Source organism: Perissodus microlepis, chromosome 17, assembly GCF_051167445.1.
Source record: "Perissodus microlepis isolate ML-2025 ecotype Zambia chromosome 17, ASM5116744v1, whole genome shotgun sequence".
In the NCBI taxonomy this organism is placed as follows: Eukaryota; Metazoa; Chordata; class Actinopteri; order Cichliformes; family Cichlidae; genus Perissodus; species Perissodus microlepis.
The window spans coordinates 4,138,213-4,164,023 of record NC_140477.1 but is presented as its reverse complement, the minus strand read 5'-3'; the positions used below and the strand labels follow the sequence as shown (position 1 = coordinate 4,164,023).

Sequence of the window (25,811 nt, the reverse complement as noted above, 5' to 3'; positions counted from 1 at the left end):
CAATCATTTGTAACATTTCATCGTGATATAGTGAATAATGATTTAAAATCATTGCATTTTGTTTTTATTTAAATTTTACACATCCGATCCGAGCATGGTACGATTAAATGCTACTCTGCTTCTGGATTTTACTCAGTTTTCCCTTCTGTCCCGTTCTCACTGGTAAAAAAAAGAACATGTGCGGCCTCTGTCACGAGTGTGTCCCTAAGTAACTGGGAATATAGGTAAGCTCTCACAGTTGCAAGAAAAGCGTTTTGTGCATTTGCCCTGGGAAGAAACACAGTGGACGTAAGAAAGTACAAGAGAGAACAATAGGGGTGTTGGGGCCTTCTTGACCTGGTCACGGGCGTAGTCCAAGTGATATCAAGGTACAGTTACAGGAAGTGAATAAAGGAGAGGTGGGACTGTTTATGCAATAGCACCTGTTTCTCAGTAAGTTTAGTTTGAACCACACACATATGTGCATCTCTAAAACTTTGTCGATATTTCGTGAATAGTTTTGCCCGCGGTCACCTACCAAACCTAATATTGGACCTGTGCTTGAAAGTAAGATGGTTTTCTATAATTTTATTTTCAGGTTGTAGATTCATTTATTGAATCTAGTGTGTGTGTTCGTTTGTTCCGTATGTAACTGAACGCTGAATGTTAGCTGTTTACTGAGCTGCTCGTGTATGGTTGTATGTTTAGCGAGGGGACATCAGGCAGCATGAGCTCACTGCGATGGATAGTGACCGTCTGCTTTATACTGTCCTCAGGTACCGCACATTCTTTTAATTTAACATTTTCATTTTATTTTGTCCGCTGACAAAAAGAAAAGAAATTAGTAAAATGCCAATCCAACAAATTTTAATTTGGCCTTTTCTTTTTTTACAGTTTAACTTCTTGCCATATTTCTTAAAAGTAGCCTTTTTTCTGGCTGCTATAGTCTAAATATTGTGTTACTGGACATGTTTAAATAGATCATGAAAATAAATTTTTGTTTTAGTTTCTAGGACATTTGAATCTGTGACAAGTGAAATTCAGAAATGTAAGTATGCAGTTTTTCTTCATGATGTTGTTATTGATTAGTTTTCCATTTTTTCATCTTGTTTAATGTTTGATTTATTTATTTAAAATCATATATTGTTCTATAAATTGACATGATTCAAGGCTAGTAAAGGGCTAGATTTTAGATTTTGTAATTAATTCTGATTTAATAAATAAACAAATAGCATTAGTAATTACAGCATTGGAAAGAATTACAAAATCATATAACATTTGAAAACTATTAGTGTTACACAGTAAATGATTCACATATGCGTTGCTTTATTGTTAAATCCATTTGAGGTCCACTCTTAGGAAGCCTTATTAAACTGACTGTTTGTGATCAGACACTTGCAGGACATTTGGAAGTGGTGTTGTCCAGCCATTTAAAGATCCAGCTTTTTATGTGCGGTCCAATTGCCCGTTTACTCTCACCCACTTCATCCACAACCAAGTTGAATGTGACATCACCATACGTCGAGGGAACAGCGGGCTGCTGGTCCAAGTGGAGATCATCATAAACAAAGTCAGGACTGTTCTGCAGAATGGAAGTATACTGGTGGAGGACAAAAGGTTTGGTCCAAACTGAACTCAGATAGTTCATCATTGATACAAAAATAGCTGTACAGAAATCCAAATTCTGGTTTACATAAATATCTTATTTATAATAAGTCTGTGTATTTAAATTGTTCTCCTCAATATTTGCCACATGGCAAAGTGTGCAGTGTTACAGCAACAAACTGGTATTTTCATGCTTGGACCAATGTAGCATACAGAAATCTCATGAGTGATTCATGCATGGTATTTTGCTAACAGCAGGTCAAAAGGTCAATGCAACTATGTTCTGTAATTTTAAGGTACACTGTTTATTATGTTTGTATTTTTATTTATTTAAAAAAAATGTAATAATAGAGCAGAAAAAAAAGAGCGAAAATGATGTTTAACAGAAAATATCCAACCTCTTTGTCCAAATCTGGATGCAATACTGAACAATGTGAGGTAATGTGAAACCACATTTTATTAGCCAAAAGTGATGGCAATCAAGGTTATAAAATTGTACATATTTTGGCTCTTACAAAACTGATCTCTATTTTTTAATGTCTCAGATGATAATGACAGAATCATAAATAACAAGTATTTGAATTTTATGTAGACGTATGTAGGTGGTGAAGTCAGAATAATCTCTACCACCAGGTTAGATTAGTTTGGTCTAAGTTGGGTAAAGTCAAATAAAGTCAGTTGAGATTGTTAAACATCAATCAGAGAAAAGAAAGAATTTTTAAATGAACGAATAATAAACAAAAAAGAGAAAATATTAGATGCAGTTAGTCATGCAAATTATTGATATTAAAAAATGTTCAGTTTTGCCATGGTTCGCTGTGTGGCAGGCAGGATAAAGGACTTAATTTCAGGACTCACAGGACACAGAATGAAAACTTACAGAGGCAGCTTTATTGTGTTGTAGCAAAAAACTACTAGAAGCAAAAATCCTAAGGAAGAAAGGAACTAATACACTGGGAAGCTAGAAAACTAAACTGGGAAACAGAGCTAGAAAACTTTGAGGAGCACGGAGGAAAAAAAAAAGTCACAGCACAGTGAGGGTATGACACGACACTGACAGAGAGAAACACAGGACTTAAATACACAGGCAGGACAATGAAAGGATGGGGAACAGGTGGTAACAAAGCTGGGTCAAATCACACCTAACCAGGAAGCAAACTCAGACACGTTGGACACAGGGCATGGACTATCAAAATAAAACAGGAAACACACGACAGGCACATACTTAATACAGAACAGAGGGAACAAGGAACACATGGACAGGAAGGACGAGAGACACAAGTGACTGGGGGGAACAAGATAATAAACATGGAGACTGAACTAAACCTACACTAAACACGAGGGCACAAGAACAAAACCCAAGAACTAGAATTCACAAACCACGAAGAACTGGAGGGCTAGAATACAAAACAGAAACCAAGGCATTAGTGGACATAACCCATGATGAAATCAAAAATCAATAATAATAATAATACTAATGATACAAAAATCAAAACACTGGGTCAATTGACTTTTTTCACTTGTCAAAGCTGTATTTCACCCTGGATAGCTGTATTACAACTTAATCAGTAATGGTAGTTTACTAAGTTACACCTAAGTTACATATTAGGAAAGATAATATCTGTGATAGTCCAGTGCAGTAATTAATAATTTGCATTGTTAAGGCAACCTCACATGTTTCTATGTATTAATCTATTTACAGTGTTTCCTTTCCATATGATCACACCTACCAGCATATTTTTCAGTACGGCATCTACACTAAACTGAGGAGCACGTTGCTGCCTCTCTCAGTCACCTGGCACAGTGTAGCTGGAGGAATAGACACTCTCAAGGTGAGGGAAAACTTAACCACAGTCACACACATATATGCATTTTAAATCAATAAGTGCAACTCCTAAAGTTACTATTTGATCTGCTGTAAAGGTTGAGCTGGAGCAGGAGCTGAGCACTGACATGACTGGACTGTGTGGAAAATACAACGTAAAAGGTGTGACCTAAATGATAACCAGAAACTTTATAGGAATATTTTAGGTTTTCTTTGCAAATGATAACAGTTGTTTACAGACACTTTGCTCAAAGAATGAACCTTGTTCAAATTTAGATGATGAGGATGTGAACCTGAGGGGGTAGGGCTAAATAAGTATATACTTCTGCCTACTCCTTTTCAAACAACTGTATGGAATGATTTTATGAAACGTTGGTGAATGTATATGTTTGAAATAAAAAAGAACTGAACTGAACTGAACTGAACTGAAGAATGAACCTTTTCGTGAATCTAGGCAATGAGCAGCAGCTGATCAGAGAGAGCGCGCTTACAGATGACACGTGCCAAACAAGGGATCCTGTCTCTGTTCCTAATCCAGTAGGTTCACATGCTTTACATTAACTTGTTTTTTTTGTTTGTAATTTTCTTTCTGTATACAAATTTGAAAAATAGACAGATGATTCACTAACACATTATAACGGGTCAGTTATGCAGTCGTTATGAATCTGAATTTCTGAGACAACTGTATTTACAGTTTTCAAATAAAATGTAAGAATGTCTTTTAAACTACCAGGTATGTGAACATTTCTTCTCCTACACTTTGGGCTGTCTGCAATCAACTCGGCTTCATTACTTCCAGCTGTGTCACAAAAACATTTACGGATATGAAAACAGTGAACACATCGGCTGTGCTTTCTTTAAAGAGATTGTTCTGCACTGTGGAAAAAGCAGTAATGTGTGGGAGAAATGGAGATCTGTGACCCAGTGTGGTAACTAATTGTTTAAAATACTAATACTAATAACAATAAGTGGCATATCCTGTACTCACCATAATTTGATGTAGCTGTCCCTGTTTTGGTGGATGAATGTAGCTCGACCAACTTGTCAGGGAGCACTGCTTTATGAAGAAGAGGGTGCTGCATTTGTTCCTACCTGCTCCAACCCAAACCCCCATTTTTCCAGCCAGGATATCACCAGTTCCTGCGTCTGCCCAGAGGGTGAGCCTTGCCAGAATTTCCCCAGGGTATAAATCATTGATGTGTTTTGTTCTTGTTGTTGTTTGTTTGTTTGCCACATTTTAAGGCTGTACTGAACATGTGCGTAGGCAAAGTGCTTAATGATCACTTGGATGGCTTCCACTGTGTGAATGTGTCAAACTGCACCTGTGTGTTCGCTGGCAGGACCTATTTAACTGGACAGAAACGTAGCACCAAGTGTCAGTCATGGTAAGGACCCAGATAAAGGGATTTATATTTATGATGATTTTTTTTGTGAATAATGAATTGAAATTATTTAAACCTCTTCATCAACCCTGTCTCCAGTTTGTGTGAAGGTGGGAAGTGGCGTTGCTCTGAAAACTGCCCAATTAAATGTCAGATTGAAGGTCAGTTTGTGTCAACATTTGATGGCAAACAGTACACTGTCCCTGGTAAATGTACATACCTAGCATTACAGGTAATTTGTCCTCCTCCCCTTTTCATTAATATGAATCTTCTCAAGTTGCCTGTGTTAATAACTGCTGGTTTAATCGTTTATGGACACATGCAGGGCTTCAACTGGACAGTAATAATTACATTTTCTAAAAAGGATCCATCAATACAAGCTGTTTTCCTCCAGCATTTGCAGGTAAAGACAGTCTTTCAGCACTGAAATTAAAACCATTGAACATCTAACTAGCAAGCATAAAAAGTAACCTTGAATACCGGTTTTTATTTTCAGGAAACGTATACATTCACAAACAACATGGCTAAAGTTGGAGACCAAGAGATTAGTGAATTTTATCAGTCTGGTAATTTCATATAAATTGTCTAGCAACATTGTAATAGATACATGGCTTAATGCCTTAATTACTAACATTATATTATCTTACCGATTACCTTTTAGATGGGGCCCAGGTTTTCTGGCAGTCCTCTATGTACATTCAAGTCTTGACATCCTCTGATATTAAGCTCCAACTCCAGATGTCACCTGAAATCCAACTCTACATCTCTGTTCCTAGGAAACACAAGGGCATCATTTCAGGTTGGAAACACGCTGGTGATAACACATTAAACAGCATCATTGGTTGGCACGATCCACTTTGATCAGTCACTCTATCGTTCAGGTCTTTGTGGCAACGGTAACAGTGACGGCACAGACGACTTCACCAGCAGCAGCGGCATCATCGAGCTCTCAGCTGAACCTTTTGCTCTGTCCTGGAGTCTGGGCGCTTGCACTGTGAACATACCCAGTACATGCATCAACACTCACAATGGTACCAGTTAATATTATAACTGTAACTAAAACTGAAAAGGCATGTATACATTCAAACACTGCAATGCACAACTGGAATTATAGTGGAGTTCAGCTTGATGACAAAATTGACATTTTGGTTTTCATATCAATGATTATTGTAGTGTGAATTATAAGGCAGCACAGATTTTTATTGGTAGTTTGTGTGCTTGCCTGTGATACAGTAAAAAAAAAAAACCCCACAAGATATGTTTACAAACTAAAATTTCATTTTCTAGAAATATTTGCTGATGAAAAGTGCTCTGTGCTGATCAACGCGACTGCCATATTTGCTAAGTGCCATGTCCATTTGCCACCGGATCAATACTACACAGTAAGCACACATTATGAGCAAACAGCAACTTTGTTGTTTGTTGCAAGTTAATTTGACTTATCAATATTAAGGTGAAAATTGTATTTGCTGGCAGGCCTGTATTCAAAGAACCTGTAATTGTGGCAACAATGTGCAGAGGTGCTTGTGCATTGCATTAGACAGCTACGCCAAAGCTTGTGCGAGTCTTGGGGTTTTGATCGGTGACTGGAGGAAAGCTGCCAACTGCAGTAAGTAAGCTTTAGTTCACATACCAAAGGGTTACATAATATATTGAATATATTAATAATGTTAATACCAGACACATTAGGTTTAGACTTTTTGGAGAAGAGCCAGTACTGAGATTTTTTTTTAAATTCAAAATAACTAGTCAGAAAAGATGAAATCAATGTTTTTCATGTTTTTAAGAACTTGTGTACACTACAAATGTAAAAGTCTGTCTGAAGTGTTTGGATTTTTGAAGGAAGCAAATATTGTGGAACTTTGCACAGCAGAAAATGTGACAAATTACTTTTTAAAAAGTGCCATTCATGCTCATCACATTGTTGTCTCACAGCTCCGACATGTCCAAAGAACCAAGAGTTCTTCTACAACATCCGAGCTTCTAACAGTACATGCCGCTCCATTACTGAGTCTGACCCTCGATGTGGAGTGGATGATGCTTCTGTGGAGGGCTGTGGCTGCCCAGAAGGAACATACCAAAACCAAGGAAACACCTGCACTCCAAAGGCAGACTGTGAATGCCACCATCGTGGTGGTGTAAGTCCACCAGGGCCGGTTGTTATCGATGGACATCATTGGTGAGATGACCCTCTAATTACACAGTATTTATAGGTATTTAAAATGATACATTATCATTTATCAACATTTTACTTGTCAAATTGCAGCCTGTGTGAAAATGGAGAACTGACCTGTTCCACGGATTGTGGTAAATCTATTTTGGTCCAACCAAAAATAAAAAATAAGTACGAATTGATGTGAACACAGTAAAGGTTTAAAAACTGTTTCAAGTTTCAAAACTGTTTTGATTTTAACATTTTCTGGACTGTACACTTGCCCAATGTGTCTTGAATGATTTCATTAGGATGCAGGAATGGGAAGGTTTGCGTGCACTGCTCAGAGCACCCGATTCAGACGGCTCAGAAAACATGTGCGAGTCTCAGCAAACCACTGGTAAGTCTAAGGATGATGATTTCATGAATAGCTACCTGTGTTATTCATTTACCATCAAAAAAGATTCATATTATTTTATAGCGTGAGACATATTTTTTGGTGATACACTCCAGAGCAGTTACAACTACTACTTATTTTAACTTTTGTGTAGTTATTCTGTGGCTATATTGGAGCTCTAACACAACCAAAACTGGTTTAATTAGTTGCGAATTGTTAATTAGTCATTTTCTGCTTTCATGTCCAGTTTGCCATCATGGCTTGTGAGAGTGGCTGTTACTGCCCACATGATCAATATGAAGATCACCATGGAAACTGTGTATCAAGGGACAACTGCACCTGTGTGTACAGTGGTAAAGTCTTCAGGGCAGGAGAGACTGTTAAAACCAACTGTAAAAAATGGTAACGCTACTTTACCGGTTCAGTTGCAAAGTTTTGTTTTTCTGTAAACTCAGTGTTATGACTTTATCTTGCAGTGTCTGTGGTCAGGGTCAGTGGGACTGCACAGATGAGCCGTGTCCCGGGACATGTCAAGTCTATGGAAATGGACATTATCAGACCTTTGACTCTAAATGGTATCGATTTAGTGGACACTGCCAGTATACACTTGTAGAGGTGAGACCCTCCCCACCAAAAAGTGACATAAAAATATAATAGAAAATATGCTGTGTGCAGAAAGCTTGAATGTAATATGGATCTCTTTATAGAAGTGCTATTTACTGTAATTTGGCTCTTATGTCAGGATTACTGTGGACATACAAAGGGCACATTTTCTGTCAGAGTGGAGAGCGTACCCTGCTGTGAAAAGGTGCTCACCTGCTCTCGCTCCATTGTCCTGGTCCTGCAGGTGAATGAATTATTATCTAACCATGTTATAATGTCAGTTTATTTATTTGCCTCCTTATCTTTTACTAATTTGATCAAATCCATCTTCTATTAACTGTAAAGACGACCTTCAGTACAGGCAGTAATAGTGATAATTTTACACAGTCAAATAATATGGATTGTAATTTTTTTTGCTTTGACCCAACAAGGGCAAAGTCACCGTGACTCTGAGTGACATGAAGGTGACCAAAAACCTACAACAAAACTCTACAATGCAGGAGAACTCACTTTACAGTATCGACACTGTGGGACTCTATGTCATAGTGTCAGTGCCGAGCAGCGGGATCACTCTCATCTGGGACAAACACACACGGCTCACCATAAAGCTGCATGAAAACTGGAGGGTAAGAAATTATTATAAGATTTATATTCGTACAATGGAAAAAATGCTGGAAAGTGTTTTTTCAAAAGCAGATTTTATACAATTTCACATTCTATTATCATAAAACCCATACTTATAATTAAAACTGAAGAAAAAAACCTTACCTGCAGAGCAAAGTTTGCGGCCTGTGTGGGAATTTTGACTCCAGTGAGATGAACGACCTGCAGATAAGTGGCTCAGCAGGTGAATTGGTTTTCTCTCTGTTTTTATCATAAATAAAATAAAATTAAAATAAATACATTTTTTAAAAATCTGTTTTCAGTGGGATCCAGTCCGATGGCCTTTGGAAACAGATGGAAGACAGCGACTCCTCCTTGTTCTGATGTAACTGCTGATATATTTCCATGTGATCGCAACTCCTACTGCTCAGCCTGGGCCCAGCGGCGCTGTATGATTATTAAAGGAGACACTTTCAAAGACTGCCACATAAAAGTATACATCTTTTTTTTAAAATAGAATTTCTATAACATCAACATCCTGCAAAATGCATTTGTATAAAGTTAAAGAACTTAGATCTTATGGATCATTTATTAGAATTTGCGTGTCTGTGATAATAATAGATATTTTCATAAAACCCATAAAAACCTTACTGTTGATGTTCTCAAATCCCCAGGTGGACCCAAATCCTTACTATCAGGCTTGCTTGCTTGAGTCCTGCTCCTGTGAGTTTGAAGGGAAGTTCCTGGGCTACTGCACAGCTGTGGCAGCTTATGCAGAGGCCTGCAGTGACCAGGATGTCTGTGTAAAGTGGAGAACACCTGACCTGTGTCGTAAGTTAGGACCATTTTTCTTTACTTATTTATTTATTTATTGTGTGTTCTAAACAACAGTTAAAGCTGCATTTTTATGTCATTACTTGAGAGACAGCTGTAAGACTTCGTTTGTAAAGAATGAATATTATAGCACATCTATTCCAATTAACAATTAAAAAGTATATAATATTATATAATATGTGTTGTGTTATGCAATAACTTATGTTAATATTCTTTTACTGTGACATATTAGCAATTTACTGCGACTACTATAACAAGCCAGGACAGAATGTGTGGCATTATGAAGTCTGTGGTAAAATGAGAAGTTGCGGCAAAAGAAATGACCTCGCTTACAAGCTTGAAGGTAACGTGACGTAACATATGTCAATAAAAAGCATGTTTGGGAATTATACATGGTATGCAGTAGTGGATCTTCAAATGATGGTGAGCAGCTGGGTTTGGTTGTGACTGGTATTGATGTACAGGCTCAGAAATGAGAAATGAGTTTAAGACAAAATCTGATACAAGCTGATTTTGTATGAGAGGGAAATGCATGTCTTTCCGTGGACAGTACAGTATTGACAGATAAAAGGTTTCTCTGCTGTTTGTTGTGGGGTCCATCAGGTTTCCAACTCTCTTCTGTTCACTTGGTAATATTATTACAATACATAACATCTGTTAGGGTACCTGGGTCTAGTGACCCAGTGGTGTTGATTTTGTTTGTTGATATGCTGTGACTTAGTGTGTGTCTGGTTTGCTTCCCTTGTCTCGTTAGGTCTGATTTGTCCCAGCTGTGTTTCCCTCCTGTCTCCCGTTTCCTGATTGCTCCCTCTGTGTATTTAAGTCCTGTGTTTTCCTTGGACTGTGTTGTGATCTTCCTCATCCCACCCTGTATGTTCTGCATGCCAGCCTGGTTGGTTTATTTGTATTTTCAGTTTAGTTATTTTAGTGTGTTCAGCAATAAAGCAGTGTTGAGTGCACTTTTTTGTCTCCTGGAGTTTGCACATTGTGTCCTGCCTGCCACACACAGTACATGACAACATCTCCTTTCATTTCTATGTTGGTGACTTACAGCTACACCTACCTACTAAAATTCCAGGATTCCCTACACACTCTCTTGGGTTTTGTTGAAGATGTTTAATGTCAAATACCAAATAACTTCCTCCAATTAAAAGATAAACTGAGGTTACCATTTTTGGTCCATCCAAATCCAAAGTGCTTTTGCTGGTAATTTAGTTTATTAGCTTTGCTTTGACAAATTAATTCTGTGGTCAAAATGAGCCACTATCGGGTAAGAACCAAAATCCAATCATTTTTTTCTTTCCATAATCTGGGAAAACTCATTTATGCCTTTATTAACTAATGTCTGGGTAATTCTAACTCCCCATTCCTATTTCTCTTCCCTTCTGTTAGCATGTGACAGTGCGGACTGGTGCTAAAAAACATGAGCATGTCACTTGATTCCTGGCTTCGCTGCATTGGCATCTTGTTCCTTTTGAAGTCAGTTTAAGATTTTCCTGATAGTTTAAAGGCTCCTAATGGGCAGACCTCAGCTTATATTAGCAGTCTTATTTATTTACATTCAGCTCCCAGGTCTCTCCAATCGACTAATAAAGAGATCTTACGTGGCTCAAAGTCACTCCTCAAACAAACCAGTGATTGACTAATTTACTAGATTAAATTTATCAGTCCACCTGTTAAAAACAAGAACAAGAAAAACAATACCACAACAACAGCACTCTATGTTCTATAGCATTTTGGTGTAAGCTAATTATTTTTTCTTTCTTCTATCGGCAAAGGCTGTTATCCTAGATGTCCAAATGAAGCGCCATACTATGATCATAATACTGGTGAATGCACTACAGTGAGCAACTGCTCTTGTTATTTCAATGACACCGTTGTTCACCCAGGACAGTTGGTCATGCTGAACTCTTTTGCATGGTGAGTGTACACATTGTGTACATTTTAGTGTGACTAGACACACAAGTGCTCCGCCAGACATTACATTAAAAATTACATTGACACCTGGTAATTTCAGTCTTTTATTTTATCCAGCCGCTGCAAAAATGGAGCAATTAATTGTCGTAAGTAAGAATTTTATTCGTGCATAACTTGTTACTAAATCATTTTAAAAATGTGTATTGGAACAATTTGTTTCTGACTATCCTAAATTACATTTTCCACACAGAACCACCACCTCCCTCTACAAATACACCTGCCAACACATCTAAAAGTGTTGTGAAAACAACGGCTTTAATCACCAGTGAAACATCCGTGCTTTTAAAGACAACCACACCAGTGATACCCACTAACAATTTTCCAGTTACCACTGAAACATGGTCCACCATCACATTCACACCCACTGCTACAACAGATGCAGCGACCTCTCTAACTCCTCTATCTCCAGCAACCGGAACAGAGAAAGGTACCACTAAAACATGGTCAACAATTTCTACCTTTGTACCACTGACTTCAGCTATTTCACCTACTGCCAAAAAGTTGTTAACAATGCCCACTACAAACTCCACAGTGACAACTAACACTACTACTAAAACCCAATCAACTTTGCCAACTACCACCCCTACAAGCTTGATGACCACTGAAAACGTATCAACAATGTCTTCCACTACCACTGTGCCAATGATCACCTCAGCTGCAACTTCAACATCAGAACTTCCAAAAGAAACCAACACAACAGCCACTATAAGTTCCCAAATCACATCATCTACAACTAGAATGAGTTCCACGTCTTCAGTGGCAGCAGCTACCACAGACTCCAGGAGTTCAAAAGGACCAACCACTGTCGGCGCAGGATCAACACAAACAAAAAGCTCCACATCGCAGGGTAACTTTTCAGTTCATGTTTTAACTTTTCAGCGATTCAAGCTGTCGCTTCCCTAAGTGATTGAAGCTAATTTTCAAAGCGTTCTCTGTTTGCTTTCTTCTCCAACTGTGTCTACACGTTTCCAGTGTGTGAATGTGTAGACTTCAAGAAAAATAAACGCTGGGCTTGCAGTGAGACATGGACAGAGGACTGCTACCATAAGACTTGTGTCAGTGGGAAAATTGTATTGACCCCAGTAACTTGTCCAGAGCTTAAAATTCCCACCTGTCCCAGAGACCAGATCACAAAGGTCTCTGAAGGATGCTGTGAAACATGGAAGTGTGACTGTAAGTGTATCTTGGTCCGTCGTTATAACTATGATTACTTTTTTATTGTTTAGTCTGCTTCTTTGCAAAACATCAGGACGTCTTACTGAATCAGTGTGCTCAGTGTAGTGGATCATTTCAAGCTGAGGTATCTGCTGGATACTATTAATAGTATACAACCACCCACATAGGAGCTCTTTCATTGACTGGCACTTGTTAACATCAACATTCAGTCCAAATCTGAACTCACTCTGTACGTACACTAATCTTTTCACTGGAATGCTGTTTGTTTCAGCTCTTTGGTCTTACATATTTGACCAGATGATGGTACTAGAGGAAACATTCAGTGATCATCACAGTAGTAGTTTCAATCTATCCAAAGTGGCTTATATGTGTTCCATGCATAGATGGACTAAAATCGTATTTTTTCCTGTATTATTTCCAGGCCAATGTGAGCTGTATGGGGATCCCCACTACATCTCTTTCCAAGGAGTAGACTTTGATTTCCTGAATCAAGGCACCTACATATTGATGGAGGAGCAGTCACCACGCCATAATCTGACCATTGTTGTGGACAACTTCTATTGCGTGCCGGGTCTCTATGGCTCCTGTGTTAAAGGCATCATCCTGAAATATCAGAACAATGTGGCTACACTGACTATCGTTCCACATTTGTTTTCAGTACAAGTAGGATATATTACAGTGCTCTTTTATTTATACTTGTTGCCACCATGAATCCTCATATTTATTACTGGTGCTGATAATCAAAAGTTATCTGTATGACTGTTTTCAAGTTGTTTTGTTCTAGTTTTATTGTTTGACCCTGATCCAATCTGGCTTAGGCCACACTAAACAACGCAATCATACAGCCACCGTATGAAGAGCATGGTTTCAGGTTTGAAACCGCATGGTACAAGATGGTTATTCACCTCCCAGAGATCCGCTCTTTTGTCTCCCTCACTCCATTTTACACCCTGGTGGTCAGTCTGGCCATGGAGCACTTCCTCCAAAACACCCAGGGGCAATGTGGTGAGTATAATGAAAATACTGTAAATTTTCTGTCATTTAATTGTTTTTCTGTTAAATAATTAATGTGATATAAATGGCCATTGGAGAGGCCCTCTGGCCTTGACACCCCTGGTCTAGTGTGTCATTATTAAGCTAATTTTGTGTTTTTGTGTTTGTGTTTGTGCACGTGCATGCATGTGTGTAGCGTGACCTATCAGACAGTTTCAATTTAAAGCTTATTTTCTTCACAGTGGCAAAGAAAAGAAAACCTACATGTTGCCCAATAAGGACTCAAGCTGTTCTCAGCACAAGCCTACAAGGGACAACAAATATTATCTGCAGTGTATGAGTGTCTATTAGAAGTCTCCTGTCACATCTTCATCCCCGTGCTCATGTCTTAATTGCCCCTCCAGGTGTGTGTGGTGGAGCATCGTGTATTCGTAAAGGAGGGCAGATTGAGGAGGACAGCTGCTGTGATAAGACGAGCTATGACTGGGTGTATCTGGATCCTCTGAAGCCAGCAGATGTTTTTGCACCAAGGGATGTCCCCTGTCATTCTGAGCAGACTTTCGTACCCACTAACAGACCACCCACCTGCATTCCGAGCCCACTATGTGAGCTGCTACATGATGCGTAAGCTACATAAAATAATACACACTTCCAGCCAGGGAGTTGGTTTTAAAACTTAAATTAAAACAATACAGCAGACAGTAGTTGATTTTTTTAGACTAAAATAGTCACAGAGAGTAGCATAGTGATGTCCAAAAAGAGAATTTGCATAACGTTACAACTGAATATACTTGATTGGTTGTTTTTGATATAAATAATTTGTATTGTTCAAGAACAACCGACATCCCAACCAAGAATTATATTTGTACTTGCATATAGGATATAAAACATAAATACTTGCTCCACCACTGAGCCTTTGTGTAGAAAGGCAAAGTTAACAAAATTAGGTACAATTCCTATGGTACATGAATTCATTTTTTTAATTGTAATAGTGCACTTTTTTCACTTGTTTTCAGCTGCTGTACAGTAGTTCAGTGTTTCCCAACACGGCACAACATCAAACAAAAATGTCACAAAAAGCAAATTCCTAATTTTTCACACCGGGCATAGCAGAACTGTTTCGATTTGTCCCCATTATACCTTTTTTGATTTCTTCTGACCACTGCTCATACTAGGCCCTTCATATGGGTCAGAATTTTCTCCAGGACCCAGGTCAGATTTGACTACTTTTTCTTGTAAAATATTTATCTATTGCTATTATGCCCGGCGTTGTCTCGCTCACAGAATGACTATTATGTAATTTCTTTTTGTCTTCTCCTGTTTTACTGGCAGCTGGCAAGCCATTTAATTAGAGCAGGTAGTTTTACTGCCCTCTAGTGGAAGAGAATGTAATTGTTCTGCCAGTTACTCACGCGAATCGCTTAAATTACTAATCAGGCGGAACCAGATAATCTTCCACGACACACCTGATCATTTCTCACAGCACACCTATGTGCCGCAGCACAGTGGCCGGGAAACACTGCAGTAGGTTCCACGATAGTGTGTTCTTCATCAAACAGTTTACAATTAAGATGCAATCAATTCTGTTTCTTCAGAGTCTTTGAAACTTGCAGCAAGTACGTAAATCTAACCTTTAAAAAGAAGAACTGTGAGTTTGATTCATGCGGAAACCCAAATGCTTCTTGCTCTGCTCTTGAACAAACTGCTGAGGAGTGTAAACACGCTGGTTTCTGCGTTGACTGGAGAAGACTAACTAATGGAAGCTGTGGCATGTAGCATTGTTCTTAGCATTCACTTTCTACAACAAAGTCACCAAACCAGTAATAAAATAATGTCTTTGAGGAGTTTGCACATTTTTTTATTCTGTGTTTGTCTGACTTGACTGTAGTGGTTTTTGCTTCACTTTTTTTTTCTTGAAATTGATGTTTCAGCTGTGCCATGTCCAGGCGGACTGGTTTACAGAGAATGTCATAACAAGCATGATGACTTCTGCTATGGAGGGTTTGAAGGCTTTACTTTTTCTAATGATACACTTATTTTTATTAACACCATACCTAATCCAGTGTTGGTTAGTAAGTTACAAAAAGTTTCACTTTTCCTATTGCTGTTTCGGTTTGGCTGCTCAGAGTGCCTCATCCAGGGACTTCCCTTGAAATGAACACTGGGGGTTGTTTCTGTCCCAGAAACCTGTTTAGAGCTGGAACTCATTCACACGTATGTGTGGCTGACTGTGCCTGTGAGTAAAATGGTCTACAAGAGTGATAATGAGATGAGATGATTTTAGTTTAGGTATGTTTGAAGTGGAAATAAGTGAATGCTTTTTTTTTCTTTCCCTTTACAGACTGCAAAGGACCAAGAGGAGAGCCTAAACTAGTGGGCACATTTTCCTCATAAAAAAAAAAGAGACTACTTCTGACTCTAGATTAGATTTGAGATTCAAATTTATGTATGTACCCCTCTTCCAGCCCGGTGAGGTGTGGATGTCCAACTGCAACCTGTGTACATGTAATAACAGACTCTGACTGAGGAGTGTTTTCCAAAACCTCCTAAGCCAGTTCCTCTGTGCGGCCCCAGTGAAGTTTTGGTAACCACCTCGTGCTGTGGTGATCAGATGTGTGGTAAGAATGATCATTTCATCATTTTTCACCATCATGTTTAAGTAGTTTCCATTTCATTCAATCCAGTTTATGCAATAGCTTTTTAAAAATTCTAGTATATGGAGTGAACAACATAAAATTATGTTGTGAAAAAAGATTGAACAAAGACGAACATGTTTTAATTTTTTTTATACACCTTTAGGATTCTTTCTTTGCCAAAAGCTCAAAATGCTCTCCACTAGTATTGTGAGATGTTTCCATATATTGGCGAACACTTGTTGGCTGAATAAAGTCATGGGGAGGCAAATTACAGTGGGTGATGAATTTGGAGGGGTATAGAGTATCAAACACCACAGTTCAGGTTGCATTGGCTGAATGGTTGTCTCTGAGACCCTCAAGTAAAACTCCTTGGTGACAGTCTGACCCTGGAGGTTGAAAACATGGTGAACAATGCTGTGAATAAATCTTGGCTGTGCTCCTCTTCTGGTGCACTGTCCTGTCTCTTGGAAACCACTGTTGTGCAAGTGGCCTTAAAAGACTTCTTTGCAGTGACTTGAACATCTCAGTAGTTAGTAATTTACAGTAGTTTTCAACCTTTCTATGTCAGTTTGGCTCTCCCTAACTGGACGTAAAAGTTGGTGTTTTATTTTTCAGTTGAGAAGACGTGCACTTATAATGACCAGACATACAAGGTATGTTGTGTCTATTTAATTGCCTCTCCCTTACACATAGGTGAGAATTTGATTTGAAAAAAATAAATGAGCAGTTTTATGTCATGTTCTCCGTGCTGTGTGTGTAGGTGGGGGACACATGGACAGATGCTGCCCATCCCTGCATGTCATTCAGTTGCAGCAAGGAGGGTGTTCTGACTGAGACTAAAGTCTGTCTGGATGAAAGCTGTCCTGAGGTAGAAATGCTCAAAATCAAAAAGCTTGCAGTTTTCATATGATTTTTTTCCAAAAGTGTTTTTGCTTTATATGTAATCTTTTCTTCTAAAGTTCTGAGTTCTTTACCCTGATGGTAGTGCCTCTTATCACAGAAAAGCTTTATGGCATGTTTCAATTTATTTTGCAGTTGGTCTGATGTAGCAAAGAGGTAATACAGAGCCAACAGAGAAACCGCAGACAGTATGGGCATAGCTACTGTCACATCTCCCATTGGTTTCCTGTTTTGAAACCTTCAGTTAAACATTTCCACCACTAACATCTTGGTTGCGAAGTCTGCTTGTGACTAAGAAACAACATGCTAACTAGCTAATGATTGCGATTGACAGCTCATTAGCCAATGAGCATTCAATTACATACTGGCAATAATCTTTAATTTTTAAACATTTTCTGGCAAAGTTTTACAAAAAAAAGACTTCACCTTTTATTCAGTATGACCAAAAACAAGTGACCGAGCCCAGAAACTCAACAGCAAAGTGTTGACAAAGGTCAAGAAAGAAAGCTGTTTTTCCATAGACTTCTATAGCACTGCAAGTACTTCTGCAGCCACAGCTATTGCCATCTGGTGGCCTTCAGATAGAAAGCTGATTTAAAGCAATGTTTTCTTAACCCAGAAACTTTATTCACATTTGAGACTGTCTGAGAGGGAACAAATTAGATGTGACGAGAAATGGGGGAAGCAAAACTAAACACACTGAAAACAGGACACAAGACTGTCAAAATAAAACAGCAAGCACATTAAGACAGACACACGGCTTGACACTGGGGTCGGGGAAGAAAAAGACACGGATGCACATGACAGAGTAGACAAGGAATGAAACACAAGGTGGGGGAACATGGGAACAAAAGAGGGAGACGAAATACACACACATGATGACCTGTTACCAAATGTCTATTAATCATCTAGAAAAAAGGAAAATATTTAACCATGCCAATTGATTTTTTTTCTTCTCTAGGAGGACAGAATTTGGGATGACAAACATTGCTGCTTTACATGTAAGAAAAGTCAGAAGTAACAAAATAGAGTAGTTATTTGTAATTGCTATATTTGCAAAAAACCTATTGTGCATTTGTGAGTTTGCTAACTTACAAAGAATCAAACATAATTTTTATGGCAAATTCATTTTAACTGAGAGAGACAGAATATCAACCAGAAATTTGTAAAAAAGTATTACATAAAAGTTTGGCTTGGTCTGCATGTCACAGAGTAAAATAATTATTTCTTTAATTTTATTTAATACACATCTCAGGAGGCATTTTGGACCACTCCTCTGTACAGAAATGCTCTAAATCCCTTAGATTTCTTGGCCACTGCTTGGCTGCTTTTTCTATAGGACAGGGGGCTGGAAGCAACTTCTTCTGTAGTCACTTCTTTGTTGCCCTGGTGGTATGTTTTTTTGTTTTTTTTTTGTCATTGTCATGCTGCAAGATCCATACACAACCCATCTTCAGTGTTCTGGCTGAAGGAAGGAGGTTCTTGTGTCCAAGATTTACATGGACCCGTCCATTGGGAATCCTCTTCTACCGTCAAGCAGAAAACCAGCCCAAAAGCATAATGTTTCAACCTCCATGCTTGGCTGTGGGGATGCTGTACTTTGAGTCACACTCAGCATTTCTCTTCCTCCAAACACAGCAACACTTACTTCCAAGCCTTCTCTAACACATTTATTTGCTTACTGGCAAACAGAAGATGGGGCTGTACATTTACCCCCAGGTACATCTCTTTGGTCTTGCCCATGGTGGTGAAGAGGTTTGAATAGAAGAACGTTATTCTGTGGCCAGATATGCTTTCTACACATAACAAGCTGAGCTCAGGAGGAACGTTTTTACAAAAGTCAATAGAGAAAGCTGTTTTTCCATAGACCTTTATAGCCTTGCAAGTCCTTTTGCAGCCATCTAGTGGCTTTCAGATAGAATGCAGTTTTAGGCACTGCCACATAGGCTTCATTTTTTTTTCTTCCATTGTTCCAATCCAGAAGCTTCTTTAATTGATTGATTGTAATCTGTGTGTCACATGGACACACAGCCAATCTGTGGCGTTGTAGGAGATCAAATTATTATTTCACTTAGTGACATGCATCTCAGTTTACAACTTCTATGAAATGCTTTTTTTTCTGATATTTTTTCCTCTCTCAATTAGAATCAAATTACCATAAAAACCAGAGAAAGTCAGGAAACTTTCAAATTCAGCAGCTGATCAAATAATTATTTCGTCCACTGTGTCTTTCCACCCCAGGCAACCAAACATGCATTCCCAGGGTCTCCAGTGTCAACATCACCATTGATAACTGTACCACAGTCATACAGATACCTGTCTGTCAGGGACAGTGTACGTCTCAGCCAAGGTGAGACTGTTTAGTGTCCATAATGAGGACTCAAAAGTCCCCTCCTGTATTTTCTGTCATCATAAATCGAATTTACTCTCCTCTTCTCCCATTTTTTGCCTTTCCCCACAGAGTTGTGTTACAGGGTGACCTGCTAGTCCAGCAGGAGAGCAGATGCTGTCAGGAAGACCTCTCAGAATGGAGATCACTGACCCTGCGTTGCTTTGACCTTACTGCCAGAAATTACACCTACAATCATGTCACTAGTTGTGTGTGCAGAATTTGTAGCAAATAGCTGAAAAATGCAGCAACAAATAAAGCTGAAACCTATAGATTCACCATCAAAAATCAAAGGTATCAATTAAAAATCATTGATATAAATAACTGATAAATCAGTTGTCTGTCAAGTTGAATTATGCATGATCTTTAACCTGTGTAGTTTTCTTCCCTTTTTCCATTAAAACAGTGCACCATTAGAAATGTGTCAGTTCAGATAACCATCATGCACCAGTCTTTCAGTCCAATACAAACTTGGACTGTGTGAGTCTTTCGTGAAAATGAACCATACTCTTTTTAAACCTGATATCTAAAGACTTTTAAAGTTCAGGATGATAGCCAGAGATCATGTAATGGATACAGCCCTGAGAAATGTTCAGTTAGATAAACATTACGCAGGATTTCTTCATTTATCGCCCTGATAAAAACAGTTTTGTAAAGCATCAACGTAATGCAACCAAGTTTAGTTTGGTTTGGTTGCAGCACAACCAAACTAAGCTGTTACAATACACAACCAGCCAAATGAGAAACTTAAAAACAGCAATCCCACCAACTTGAAATTCGTTTGGCACCTCCTCATTATCAAACACCAAAGTTTACATGGCAATAAAATTTGCAGACTTAACAGAATGTTAACTGATGGAGTCTAAAAACAAAAAAATGGAAAGCTTGTCTGCTACTATATAAAATAGTTAAAACCCAACACTGACAAAGTGGCCATTAAGTGGCAGAAATAATTAGTAATTGTTTTTGGTGGAAGTCTGACTGAAGACAGGTTTTCATATGAGACTCCAATTATCCTTGTACATAAGCCTTTCTGAGTCTACATCAAGTTCTGGCAAGAGCATGCCAAAGCAACAGGTGATGATGCAACCTATATAGTAATGGTGGCCAATCACAAGCCTTGCTTCAGATTATATATGCAGTGATTTTCACTTGTTTTTTTACATTTCCAACATAATTCTGAAATTGTTACACAAATTGTAGATGTAGATCCATCTTTACTTCTGAGAAACTTTCTCAGATGCTTAAAAAAAACCCCTGTCATGTTATTTATTAGTTCGAAAAATGTGCCTGTAGCTGCTTCTTTTGAGTACTAATTACTTTTTCAGCCTTTTGTTGCCTGTGGCAGCTTTGGAGATGTGTTGCTTCCATCCAATTAAATTATGTATTTTATATATATACATATATATACATATTCATTAAATAGTACAATGACTCTGTTTCAACATGGTTTTTGTGCTCTATTGAAAATAAAATATGGGTTCAAGATTTGAATGTCATTGCTTTTTTGGGGGGAATTGGGTTAATACATACATACATACATAATATATACGTCAGAGTCTATCTACAGATCTGTAGAACTGAATTGAAAACCCTTGAATTTTTCATACATATAGATACATAGATATATAGATATTCTATATCTGTACTTTAAAAATACCAGAGGAGGAGACAATTTGATGACCTTTACACTACAAGAGACAGCCAGCAGAGGGCATGCATATCCCGCCATAATCCACACAACAGCACTTATGCATTGTATGGTTTCCAATTAATTTAAGCTAAAATTTCAAATAGGCAAATGTTTCTCTTCCTATGAGGATTAAAATCTGGTCAGAAATTTCCTAGAAATTATGCATTAGGATGCCAACTTATGGCACATAAATGTGTTCAGTAAATTAGAAAAAAAAATGCTTTTAGGTTCACAATATTTCCATGTAATAGATCAGATGTGGCAACTTAGTCTGATGCTGGTTTAGTGCAAATTCTGTGCAAGTGAGTCTGGTCCTTATACTTTTACATGCACAGAAAAGCTGTTTAAGCCAGAAAAAGTAACACACACACAAGAAATATTGTGAAGAATTATTAGAATTAGAATAAGAATTATTGATATCTTATTCCAGTGTTTTTCTCTAATTTTTCTATGCAACTTTGCACTGTCCACTGCTGTAACAAAACAAATTTCCCAAGTGTGGGACTAATAAAGGTTATCTTATCTTAAAAGGTTTGGTGATCACCAGAATGATGGGTGTTTCATTGGGCATTTAATACAATATATCTGGGGTGCCACAAACATCAAAGGCAGATTGATTTTTGGATTGTTTGTGAATATAATGCAGACATGCATCATACACACATTGCTCTTCTTTTGCAAGTTTGAGATCAGGCACGCTATTCAGTGCTTGCAAATTATGCAAGTTCTTAGGGGTAGTATTGAATTAATGAACAGCAACTCCACTTACAGTTACTCATTAGAAAAGTTGTACTTAGTCGTATTTTCTCCATGTCTGATAAAACAGCAAAACAACAACAAAAAAACGTTTTTTTGTAAAAACAAATCTACTTTTTACTTGCATTTTTGTAGCTAACAAGAGAAACAGTCAATGGAAACTATGGACAGTCCAGGAAACACAAAGGGAATAAAATAATAAGGAGTTGGATATACAAAAAAACAGTGGTGTTTTAAATATGTATTACACCACTCATTTTATATTCCAATATGATTTAAGGATACATATAAATAACGTACATATACATGTACTCCTTTCAGTGTTGTCATTGCTTTCTACTTATTTATATTATCTATATGGATTTGTATATGGATTTATTTATGATAGGATAGGTATTATACTCCAAAACCCAATCGTACTCCCAATTGGTATCACTCTTTGCCTTACCCAGTGTCTAGAGTTATATGTTTTTTTCCAAATTCCAACCCTAGCAGTCATTGTTTATCATCATTATTTATCACTATTTAGTTTTTATTACTATCAGCACTAGTAGAAACAGTATTAGTAGTAGTGATAGTGGATGTGGTGTTACTGTTATTTTTTCAATGTCTCATTATCAATAATAATAATAATAATAATAATAATAATGTTGCTGTTATTATTATTTATTGATTATCTAGCATGTTACACATAAGGCAGCGCCCCTCCCCCACCTAAAAAATAAAACATAATAAGAATCAGTAAACTCAATTTACTTCTTTGGTTCTTCCTGTTTGTTTTAATTTTAAGCAACATGAATAAAACTCTTGGAAAAAGTAAAAATGTTGATGAAATATTCTTTTGTGAGACAGTATGATTACAGTACTTAATTTACTTTACAGCCACACACACACACACACACACACACACAGTTTTGGGGAAATTTTGGTATCATTTTTGATGTAATTACTAGGTATTCAAGACATGTTATGCATCAACTTATTTTAAAGTGACTCAACCAATTTTTCAGCAAATGTCAGATTGCTGAAACTTTATAAAAGTTTGTAAAAGAAGGACATAACATCTTTAATTTAAATGTATTCAACTAACGGTCAAGGGGGTCTACGTGTATGCTCAAATCTACGTGGATGTACTCAACTCTCAAAGGAGGAAGCAGTAACTGCTAGAAATGTTCTTGACCCAAGTAGGGGTGTAGTCTAGTTGAAAGGGTTAGGATTACTGAAGTATAGCTGCAACCATTTACGTACAAGCCCAGTTTAAATGTCACAATAAACAAATCAATCCTTGGACACTTCACATTTCTTTTACTTTTTTTATTCAAGGATTTTAAAATCACAATTTTACAAATGCATACATCTAGCATAAGACCAAGTTTGCATCTTCTGGGTATTTGTCGGAACATTCACTTTTGGATGTGCAAGAAATACAATAATATCCATATTTCAGATACACAACGACAATGCAAGGCTAGACTTGTGAAACAACAGGCCACAGGGCAATGAGTGTAGTAAAGGCTTTACCAATCTCTAATTTCTTTAGGTAAATTCCCTAACTGAAAGTGATGACTATAAATGTGTCAGTTTTTGCAGGTGTTAGGTATCTTTTAGCTGAGCTCCATGACTGTCCATCGAGAAACTGCAACCTTCCTATTGTGTTTGAAAAGTGTTTGCGTGCACTGGTGAAACCTGATCATTAACATTTGCTGGATTTCGTTAGCAAGTACTAATTACCCAATAAATTATTTCACCTACAAAAAACTGACAGGAACGTCACATTTTTGAATGCCTGTTTTCTATGTGCATTGCATTTTATCAGCTATCATTAAAAACTGACCATACTTCCGGCATAGATAACTTGCAGTAAGCTGGCTAACTCAACCCTAATATAATTGCTAGCAAAATCACTAATGACTATAAATATTAATTTGCTAACTTGCCAAATTTCTTTACTTGCAAATGTAACCCTTGACACTAAATTATATATAATTGCACAGCAAAGGGATATAACTGAAAATTGCTTACTATGGCAATAGCCAGTGCAATGGACAGCAGGAGCGGTTGGCGGCTGAATTGTAGCTTTGATATGCAGAATTTCTTCTTAGCTTTCTCATGGCTAACTTACATTGTTGCTATTATACTAATACTTTGGTATAAGAAATATATGCTAGTGTCTCATGCACGACAGAGAAAACAAAGGTGCAGCATAACAGTGACAATTTCTTGTGACAATTTCTGCTAAAGCTAGCTTGCATACAGTGTGCAAACATGTTCTCTGGATAAATGCTAGCAAGGCAATTCTGTAGTTTACTTAATGACAGCAGATGTCATTAATAGCAATAGGTTTGGGATTTCTCACTCAGTCCTTATAAATCAAGCAATCTTGCTTTGCTGCTGTGGGTAGAGTTTCTTCCACCTGCCCCAGGCAGACAACATAGTAGAGGAAACTTCAACTCAGAGGTCAGCGAGTCTTCACTGGGGAAAAAGACGTAATAGGGTAAGCGAGAGAACAATAAGATAGTTTGGCTTTTCTTGACGTGGTCAAGGGTGTAGCCCAGGTGAAAAGAGGTTACAGTTACAGGAAGTGATTGGAGGAGACATACATCTGTTTATGTGTAAAGTCAGTGGTTACTTTTACGTGGAGAGTGTGAACTATTCCAAATGAAATCAGTATAAAAAGAATTAGGTTGCTCCATATTCACAACAAACAAAAAATGAGGTGTACAGTTTGAAAACAATCACACTTTCCAGGATCTCTGTTTTAATTTTTTTCTCCCACTGTTTAAAGATTTGTTTTTCTTTATTAATTGCATTTAATTGTTCTATAATTTTTCATCAAAAACGCTGTGTGGGTAGTTTTGCTAATTTTAAGGGAAGGCAAATCTATCTACAAAAATGATTTGGGGACAAGTAAATTAAACAAATCATTACATTTTATTTTATGTATTACTTTTTGAAAACAGCACATGGAGAGTAGAGCAATTAATACTTACGATTAAGGTCAGCTGCGATCTCCAGGAAATGATTGTAAGTCAAAGTAACTTGCCCTTGAGTGATGGAAACGTGTGTGTGTATTATAGTGAGTGTGTGGTCCCTCAGGCAGTGTATGAGTGTAGACACAGCATATATAAGCCCTGTCCCAGGCTGACTGTGCATGCCTTCCTGGTTGCACCTGCAGCTTGGGAGCAACAGGCAGCAAGCATGACCTTACAGAGATGGTTGCTAGCTCTCTGCCTTTCTGTAGTTTCATTGGTTTTTGGGACCAGTGGCTCTGTGACACGTGAAACTCAGAAATGTAAGCATGCAAAATTTGTATACAAGTGCTGGATCTTGATTAATCTATAGCTTTTTAATTGATGCAAACTACTGACATAGTTAGGTGATGATGATGTTTGTGACATCCTCTAATATACTATATGATAAAAAAGGAAACACTGTTGGGTTTTCTAGTGCAGAGAAATTGCAGAGGTGGTAATCTCTGAAGAATGTCAGTATTTGTAGGTAGGGTAGTATTACAAATCACAATTTTGTCAAGCATAACAGTGATGCTACTTTTTAAATTAATATTTTTGGCATAATAAAATGACTGAAGTGATTTATTGCTTTATTATTGAACTCAGTCAATAGCTGCTTTCAGCGAGCTTCAGTAAATTCACACCTTTCTTGTGATCAGACATTTGCAGGACATTCAGCAGTGGAGTCGTCAAACCTTTCCAAGGTTCAGGATTCTATGTGCATTCCAATTGTCCCTTCACCCTGACTCGGTTCACCCAGAATCGAGTTGAATGTGACATCTCTGTACGTCGAGGGAACGATGGCCTAGTGGTGCAAGTCGACATCATCATCAACAAAGTCAGGACTATTCTGCAGAATGGAAGCATCCTGGTTGAGGACAAAAGGTTTGGACCCGGATC

The 25,811-nt window shown here is 37.8% G+C and overlaps 1 protein-coding gene and 1 pseudogene across 1 annotated transcript in view; both read left to right on the top strand.

Annotated features, from left to right (window-relative positions):
- The first annotated feature begins 706 nt into the window (after positions 1 to 706).
- LOC146369070 (mucin-6-like) lies at positions 707 to 19,851 on the top strand (annotated as a pseudogene).
- Positions 19,852 to 25,098: 5,247 nt separating this feature from the next.
- LOC146369069 (mucin-6-like) overlaps positions 25,099 to 25,811 on the top strand; it is a 41,851-nt gene continuing 41,138 nt past the window's right edge. Inside the window, 2 exon segments of the mRNA XM_084910640.1 lie at positions 25,099 to 25,192; positions 25,571 to 25,796. Of these exon segments, the coding sequence (XP_084766766.1) occupies positions 25,099 to 25,192; positions 25,571 to 25,796 (320 nt within the window).